Raw genomic sequence first — 9937 nt, forward strand, 5'->3', positions numbered from 1 at the left:
AAAATCCTTAATTTGGAAAGCTTTTGTAGAAACGTGTGTTCGACTTCTGTCGTCATACGTCAATCAATTTTAAATTTGATGTGCTCAAGGCTGTTTAATTATCGTCGTATAGTCGTATTATACAAGCTGTCCCGATTCGACGCAATGGACTGAACTTAAACTTTATTTGGGATTGTCAAGCAAGATGTTATATGGCTGTTACTCCGCATGCAATGTATTGTGATACTAACAGCTATGCATATTTGAAATTTTTACATCCTATTCTGGAAGAAATTCATTAAGTCAATAAATCTTTAGAGACAACTACAGCTTATCCGAGTAAACTACTTACAGATTTGACTAATATGGTGCGTTCAATCGCAAAACGATTTATCAACCCACAATATCATCTCAATCGTTATACAATGAGTACTTGTTCACAAATGTTTACTTTGGATATGAAAATGAAAAAATATTAAATTCAAGTAAATCCTCTGAAGACAGTAAGCAACAATTAAAACAAAGGTGCTTTACGTTTTTACAAGTCCTTTTAAAACAGTTGCAACAATGGGCTCCAAAGAGTATTGATGTTTTAGAAAAAATTAATTTAATTTCTATTAAAAATTCATTATAATGTATAAAAGAACCACTTACTCCTTTGGCAGAATTACTCATGTTAGATGGAAACACAGTTGGTAAAATAAATGTAGTGGGCTGTAGTTATTGTAAAATGGAATGAGAAGTCTAATACTATTACATTTTAGGTATACTATACTACTATACTACACTATAGTCTCTAATTACACTATAGTCAGAGTGTGGGGCTAGTTCTTTCTTTCTCATTAATTATTTTGTTCCACAGTCTTTTTTGTGTATGTTGTCCATTATTGCCTTGGTTACTTCCATAAGTCAGGCTGCACATTGTTAGGATTTATGGTACTATATTGGGCAGGCTTAGGTAATTTCGAACCGAGTCTTCTTACTAAATCCCAGGCTTGTCGGCTGGAATGGGTGAAGTTTAAGTTGGCAGTGATTTCATGACATTTTTTACGTCTATTTTCATTCATGCTTTTTTTTTTTCTTGATTTATATTTATATGTGATTATTTGCTGTGCATCATTTCTTCAATGTTTATAATTTATAATTCAATGTAATTCATTTTTGCGTGTATCATTTTCTCTTGATTTATTATTTGTATTATATTTGATTATTAGTTGTGTATTTATCATTTTTTCAATGTTGTATTGTACAATGCTGTATACACTTTTGTGACCATTTTCAATATAATCTTCATTTTGCATACTATATTAATTTGTTGTAAATTATTATAAAAAGACCATATGGACATTTTTGTCTTTTTTTTTTAATTTTAAAAGTGTGAAAATGAAACAAGACAAAAATCTTACACTTACCTCCGTTAGTCTGCCGTTAGCATTGAAGATGAAAAAATTGTTACCTTTAGAAGTATTATAACAAATAGGAACATCGACTTATTGTAATAAAAATGTGAAGTGTACAAGTTGAACATCGAATGAAGGGAGTACCATAATAACTATAGAGTTTAATTTTAATACTGATAATAATGAAGTTAATAGTGAGTGTGTCGATGATGTTTGTTTACCGTTAAATACGCAATTTGATTTTTTAACTTAAATGTTATTATGCTTTAGGTACATTTTATGTTAATATGATATTTATTTACTAAAATGTAGATACCACTTGACGAAGTACCAACACTGGTAGGCTCCTTCTTACAAGTCTTCAGCCACTAATATATATATATATAATTATGTAAATTTTATTTTATTTCTCTTCTTCTTCTGTAATCACATGAATAATATGTAAAACTGTTTTTTACAGATTGTTCAATTACTAATAAAAAAAAATAAAAAAATTAGATATTTAGCCTTAATTATATGTAGGCTTTGCTTTATTTGCCATGTATATCATGGCAACACTGTACGGTGAGCGAGCTGGCCCACTTTTATTTACAAAGAAAAACAAATTGGCGTCAATCTATAACTTCAATCCAATTTTTTAACCTCTAATTTTACGTAATACTATTTTTTAATTAATGGTTGTCACTAAGATTATAGCCATTGGGTCAAGTTAGTCGGATCTCGGGTCCTACACGTCAGTTCAAACTACACGAACCTTGTCCTACACGTGTATTTAAAATGCACGTGTAGAATCGTAGGCTCTAAACCAAACCAACATTATTTGTAAATCGGACACTTAACCTACACAGTTTCTTTTGCATTGGCTAAAAACAGTTGTTTTTATGTAATTTTAATCTTGCGCCGTATCGCGGTATTATTATTTAAACAATAGGGTTCTCAGTGGAATCGTCGACATTTTTGTAGAACATGTTGATGAAATCTCGTTCATTTGTTGGCAGCACCATGCATGCGGTTCGTCGGTTCGCCAGCGGTGACAATTGCACCGGCGACGGCCAGAGCGAAAAACGACCCAACGCCGACCCACTAAAGCCTTTTCGCGTTACGCTCATCGAAGGCCAAGGACGGGGCCCAGTCGTGTGCGCCGCGGTCCGGAAGATCTTCAAAGCGGCCGGAATACCGGTGCAATGGGAAAAACACACGATGCACCTGCAACGCGACGCTACGGGTCAGACGGCCATTAATCCGGAACTGTTGCAGTCGTGCCGCGAAACGGGTCTGGTGCTAAGAGGACCAGACCCGAGCCCGGACGGTTGGCAAAGCTCGGCCTCTCTGAAATTGCGCAAAGCCATGGACGCCTACGTGGGCGTTAGACTGTTCTCATCGTTGCCCGGCTACGAACCGTTTGGTCACGTGCGCATGGTCAACATCCGCGAGAACGTGTCCGGAGAATACTCGGAAATCGAGCATACCGTCGTACCCGGTAAACACCGTTAATTCCGTTTTAATTTTCCGACCGAATTGGTTTTGACATTTTTATGTCTTTGCTTTGGCACATAAACGGAAAAATAGACACCGGTTGTCATAAAGAAAAAATCGGCTGATTTATCTGATAAGATAAGAGAGATAAGGGAAAGAGATAAGAGATATTGTTTTTACTTTGGAACACAACCGGGAAAATCGACACCGAACATTTATCCTTATATGTCTTTTTTATAAGGATGGAAATGGGGATGGGGACGTTACGTTTCTGTGATATAGGAGATTGGGGTTAAGAGATAGGAGGTAAAAGGATAGGAGGTTAGAGATGGGTTAGGTTGGGGATGGGAATGGGAGGGGCATATATGTTGTATTCACAACGTTTAAAATAGAAATAAATTCAATAATTTAAGGGGCCAGATATTATGAAAACACTAAAATATTAGCCAGAAACTTGATATGTTTATTAGCCACCTTAGATACATAAAAATGTATCCCGTGGTGTTGCGGACTCGCACGCAAGCTGTTGAAATATAATATGTAATACCTATGTGAAAACTTTTAATAGAGCCTTATTTGTTTTATTTTGGTACACATTTTATAATACATTTTATATTATATTATGGATACATATGAGTTCTAACTACTGACAAATTTTCAACTTAAGTCTTTAAATTACGGCTAAAAAAACAAATAAACGTGTGCCCCTAGAGGAGTGGGAAAAGGGTATAATTTAAATTGTATACAACAAATTTGCAGAGAGAACCAAAAGCGTTGAGAATCCACTAACGATGTTTCAGATGGCTTTGACTAACAAGACGGGTATTTTTTAACATGGATATATCCTAAAGGGTTTTAAATATTATTTTATTATATGTAACCATCAGTTGCTTAAGTTTTTTCTAGACATGGATATGTCTTTTGGCTGGGGGTCAATAAGAAAATGTATACGTACGTGCATCACGCTGGACGTTATCGAGGAAAATTTGTGCGTGTGGCTCGATCTAGCGGTTGTAAGTGATTAGGTACTCCAAATTAGTTAATTTTAATTAGGTACTCTGGGGATTATGGAGGTATATAGAGGGGTATTAAGGAATTATGGAGGTGAATAATAGAGATTCACCTTTTTTTCCTCCGCCGCAGGAGTAGTGCAGTCTATCAAAATGGTGACCCAAGCTCAGTCCGAGTCGGTGGCCAAGTTCGCGTTCAGCTACGCAGTGTCCCGCGGCCACAAACGAGTGACTGTGCTGCACAAGGCCAACGTGATGCGGCTGGCCGACGGCATGTTCTTGCGGGCGTGCCGGAACGTGAGCAAAGGGTTCGCAGACATTAAGTACGACGAAGAACGGCTGGACAAGTTCTGCTTGCGCGTGGTCCACGACCATAGCAAATACGATATGCTTCTGACTCCCAGTCTGTATGGGTCGTTGGCAGCCGCCGTGTGCGGCGCCCTGGCCGGCGGCCCGTGCGTGGTTCCGGTTGCCGCTTACGGGCCGCGTTTAGCCATGTTCGAGACGATGAACGACGGCGAAGCCGACTCGTTCGGCGTCGACGACGACGACCAAGTGAATTTCGGTGCATCGGCCACCATGGCCAATCCGACGGGCCTCATCAGGGCGGCCGCCTGGATGCTCAGCCACGTTGGCATGACCGAAATGGCCGTCCGCGTGGACACCGCGCTGGCTGAAACTGTCCGACAGGGAGTCAAGACGCCTGACATGGGCGGAACGGCGTCCTGCGCCCAGTTCACCGATTCCCTCATCGAGAACCTTGGAAATTGATTGAATACTGTAATATTATAATTGTAATTTATTGTTATTGTTATTTTTGTTATTAATAAATATAAATCCAATTATAGGTCTCTGACCATTTAAATATAAACACTGAAGCGTTATGGGTAGACACAGTATTTTGAAATTTTTTCAATTTCCAGTCATTTTGTTTGTCCATTATGCATTACTAACATCCATTAACAATATATCATCCAATAACGAGGAGTTGTACAGGGGTTACATAAATGGTGGTGCAGAAGCTGGTGAAGCAGCAGTTTTTATTTCGCATGCAATGTTAAAGTAATAATTTTATTAATAATAAAAAAATATGTATTACAACGAAAACATTGCCTATTGCCCCAAAAACATATTTCTTAAGTATTTATAAAATACAACTTATTTCAAAGAAAAACTATTAAAATTTGTATAAATTAATTTCTTCCAATTAACTATTATAACTGCGTGTAATATTTTGTGGACAAGTGTAGCAGCATATTTAATATTAGTCCAATATCAAATTGTTTTAATACCAATCACCACATTTTAGAATTTATAATTGCTTAGCTAGATGATTTTTTCGAATGACGAGGTAGACCGAGGTCGCATACCGGTGCGTTCTTGAATACGTGAAGGATTTCATTCCAAGCGGTATTCAAGCAACAAATATCATTAGATACAGACTACGAAACCGCTCTGACCAACGCACTAAGGACAATTCTGCCAGCTGCCAACCTGCAACGCTTTTGGTTTCACATGGTTCAAGTATGAAAAATGTTTTTAAGAATTCTCTTATCATTTCCACTGCTGAACACCACCATCAAATCAATCGAGCACTAGTTTGTGAAGGATTGGTTGCGTGTTAATCCCCATTGTTAATAACCCTAACCTTCGTGGAGACACCTTTAATTCCATCTTCAACAAATTGTTATTTTTGTTTTATGCTTTTGATTTATTTTTGGATATCTAAAATGAATAATGAAAATTACCTTAAGTGCAAATATTTTCTTCTTACTTTCTTATTCTTCAATTTTGCTTAAGAATTAAATCAATATTCAGTATAGGCACTAGAAAAAAATGCATAAGAGATTGGCATGTGGCAACATACAAACAGAAACGACATGTCGTTGCACAATATGTTCCGTATGTCAAAGGCTTTGGCCCTACTACCAATCCAGCATATAGCGGAGGGTTTTAGAAGACGTAATTAAAGACGAAAGTAGTCACGCAGAAAACCAACAAATAGCTCGTCGCTATATAAATTACCTAGAGAATCAGTGAATGAACCGTATTGTATAATACTTACTATAGGAACCGGTGCGCAGAATTTTAGCGTTTACGGGCAGGCCAGGAGGACAAATAACGATCAGGTCTTTCATAGAATTTTTAACCAACATATGAATACGACAAGACCTGGAATTTGGAATTTTACAAGTAAATCGAAATACTTGCTACAAAATAGTTAATTAGTTGTAGAAATATATATTTTTTTTAATTACAGAGGTACTCCTGAAAATTGAGAGCATTTATAGTCAAAAATACCAACAATAGTTGGAGCGCCCCACCTTAAGGCCACGTCACCCACTATAAGTGCAGCAGGATAGGAACATTAGGGTGGTCCTTAGTTATAGATGAAGAATTTTTTTAAAAAGTTTTTCATTGGGCTACCCCACCATTTTGTTCATTACTATGGAAAAAAAATTTGGGTAGAATTTGGTTTTGATAACTCACCCCCTTCACGTGCCGCAAGGGGGTTGAAAAATGACCAAATGGGGTAGTTTTATAGTTTTTTGGGTTTAAGTAGAAAGCTATTGCATTTAGCATAAAATTACAAATCAACTTTATGATAGATCATTAAATTCTCTATAAAAAAGATTACAATACATTTTTAAAAAAATGCATTATTGTCCAAGAAAAAAATAAAACATACCTTTTTTCATTTATTTGGAAAAACTGGTTTTCTACGGTTATTTAAATATGTTTGATGGACGATTGAAAATAGAGTAAAACGCTTTCAATTCATTTTATACAAAATTAAATTTCCTACAAAATAGATTATTAGAAAAAATTTCATACGATCAACCATTTTTTTTTTAAAGATCGTTTAAACAAATAACTTGTGAAAAACGAAAATTATCGTTAGAAAAAAAATACAGAAATCGACCCGGGAACAAAATAAAATAATCATATTTTTTCCTATAAAAAAATGTTTGTCTCTTCAAGTACCTACTGGCCGGTGGCTAGGTGCTATTTATAATATAACTTATTTAGTACATATATTTTATATAAATAAGTTTTGAAATACATATAGCCTGACAATGTCGGTATTGTATTATGGTGACGATACTTGTTGATCTAACGCTTGGACTTTCATCAATCGATATTAGACAAGGTAGCATTTAGTGTAATACTAATGATTGCTACAACTTGTTTATAATCTTCGTAAAGGTTTCATCGATAAGATATTATTTTACGTGCAACGTTTCGTCGTTGATGCCGTAAAGTAATTCTTATTTAATAATTGTAATTACCTTGGTGAACTTCAGAAGAAATTAATAAGTGACTACAACAAAGTGTTAACAAAAGATGAGGATCAGAAACAATTTTTAATGTAAACCATATATGATTATCGTCGACGGTTTCCTGATGCTAAACGAAAAACATTAGAAAATGAATATTAACTTGGATAATGCTTTAATTTAATTATTCAAATAAAATATTGAAATTATATAGATATATTAAATTTAATTTTAACAAAATAACATTATATGTGATGTGTACAATAAAATAAATATTAGCTAAAATGTATTTGTTTTTTTTTTAAATAATAGGAAAAATATGATTATTTTATTTTGTTCCCGGGTCAATTTCTATATTTTTTTTTCTAACGATAATTTTCGTTTTTCACAATATATTTGTTTAAACGATCTTTAAAAAAAAAATGGTTGATCGTATGAAATTTTTTCTAATAATCTATTTTGTAGGAAATTTAATTTTGTATAAAATGAATTGAAAGCGTTTTACTCTATTTCCAATCGTCCATCAAACATATTTAAATAACCGTAGAAAACCAGTTTTTCCAAATAAATGAAAAAAGGTATGTTTTATTTTTTTCTTGGACAATAATGCATTTTTTTAAAAATGTATTGTAATCTTTTTTATAGAGAATTTAATGATCTATCATAAAGTTGATTTGTAATTTTATGCTAAATGCAATAGCTTTCTACTTAAACCAAAAAACTATAAAACTACCCATTTGGTCATTTTTCAACCCCCTTGCGGCACGTGAAGGGGGTGAGTTATCAAAACCAAATTCTACCCAAATTTTTTTTTCATAGTAATGAACAAAATGGTGGGGTAGCCCATTAAAGTTTTAAAAGTTCATAAATAAGAACCACCCTAAGGAACATAAAAGTGGCGACTGAAAGGCTGGAGCAAGGCTGCCTTACTATTAAGGAATTTCTCTCTTACACAGGCCACTTATCCTACAACATAGGTATATGTTGACAATAGTACTAAATAAAAATATTAAAACAGTACATGTAGAATAAATAGATATAAACACTACTCAACAAAAAATTTTGTCTTAGAGCCGGGCTAGACGGAACGATTTGAAGGGCCACAAACTCCAAAAATGAAGTCTATTTTGTTTCATAAGCTCTTGTTTTCGTGTTAAGATATATGTATTCTATGAGTGGAGGAATTTAGTCGCACAATATAATTTACACACAAACTTGGTCAAATGTCGTTTTTTTTTTGGTAATTACTTAAGTCACACTAAAAATTAACATAAATTACCCCAAGTACTGAAAAATGTAAAAGAAACCTAGAAAATAAGTAAAAGCAAATAAAAAAAAAGGATTTTAAACTTGGCCTATGTTTTGTTATAAAAATTAATCCTCACTCTAGCACATAAATGTTTAAGAAACCACCCCTATGGGAAAGAGGACATTGGGACTTACTTATGACCAGTTGAGCTAAGAAATATAAAAAAATTGTCCATACCCAACCCGATCTTGGAAACAATAGCTTGTAGAGAAAAAATGGACCACAATAAAAACCAACAAAAATGTAATTGTTTTAACAAGAAATATAACAGATTATAAATAAAGTTAAGTTTCATTTTAACCTAAAATTTAGAAATGGGAGATGGTGAGCAGCAAAATGCTCCTGTTGTTCAAGCTGCTCCTGTTGTCCAAGCTGCTCCTGCTGTTCATGCTGCTCCTGTTGTTCAAGCTGTACATGATGATAACGACATTCTTTCCAGTAAGGCTCTGAATAGAAATAGTAAATATCAAAAATAATTTGTTAATAATTATAATAGAATACAACATTACTGACGCCTACCAGAGGCCGACGACGAGGTTCTGGAGTTTGTCGAAGAAATGGAAATGGCCAGATTGTGATGGGAGCATGATAATATCGCCTATGTTTCGACAAATGCCAATGAAAATATAACACCGCGACATGAAAACAGTTCTGGCATTTGCTTGGCAGCCAATAATATACTCGTGCCTGTGCCTCATTTGGCCACAAATGCCTATGCCACGATTGCGGTGATGAGGTTAGGGGCAGAGGTAGCTACCCAATGTGCAATTTCGAAATCTTAATGATAGTCAGAATTTTTAACTGATTATCATTACCTTTTGTAAATATATGTATATATATTATATTGTATTAGTGTAAAATAGTGTAAATACAATTCTCTACTCCAGTTTCAATAATTTATTGACTGAAGTTATATTTTATGCTAAGTGGAATATTTGTCATGCAGTGGTTAAGATTGCATTATATTTAATTAATAAGCGATAGGTAATTATAATTTTTTTTTTTTGTTAAAGTCTTTGATAACTAGGTCATTTTAAATTTATGTATGCACAAAAGAAATACACAATAATTCTGTCCAGGAAAATCCATAGAGAAAAATGTGTTATTGAGATATATAAAACACAATGTAATATATAAGATAACATAGATACAATATAACAGGGGTCGAATGAACCAGTTAATTATTATTAATAAAAGCAAACAATTTAACTTAAATTTTACATGTTTATGTATAAACGTTTTTTCTTTAACTTTTACGTTTATTGATAGAAAGTTATTTCAACATTGTTATTTTCATAATTTTTATTTACTTAAAGGATTTATAAAAGTTTTTATTCAACAGTTATGTACATATATAGTTTCTACTTTTGTCATTAAATTTAATCATTATTGTTTAAAAATCAATATAGTCATAACTCCTTAATTATATGTGATGCTGGCCGCCACTGATCACAATCAAAGCATTACAATATAAATGTTAACGAC

General features: G+C 34.0%; 1 protein-coding gene across 1 annotated transcript; it reads left to right on the forward strand.

Moving 5' to 3' along the window:
• The first annotated feature begins 2345 nt into the window (after positions 1 to 2345).
• Positions 2346 to 4636, forward strand: LOC126845419 (isocitrate dehydrogenase [NAD] subunit alpha, mitochondrial-like). The gene is made up of 2 exons (XM_050584073.1): positions 2346 to 2859; positions 3999 to 4636. Exons 1-2 carry the CDS (start codon positions 2346 to 2348, stop codon positions 4634 to 4636), a joined length of 1152 nt encoding a protein of 383 aa, XP_050440030.1.
• The last annotated feature ends 5301 nt before the right edge of the window (positions 4637 to 9937 follow it).

The sequence above is a fragment of the Adelges cooleyi genome, unplaced genomic scaffold (genome assembly GCF_023614345.1).
Source record: "Adelges cooleyi isolate 19-005CV unplaced genomic scaffold, UGA_ACOO_1.1 ACOO_flye_CR_arks_rails_tigmint_CR_PRNA_784, whole genome shotgun sequence".
NCBI classification, from domain to species: Eukaryota; Metazoa; Arthropoda; class Insecta; order Hemiptera; family Adelgidae; genus Adelges; species Adelges cooleyi.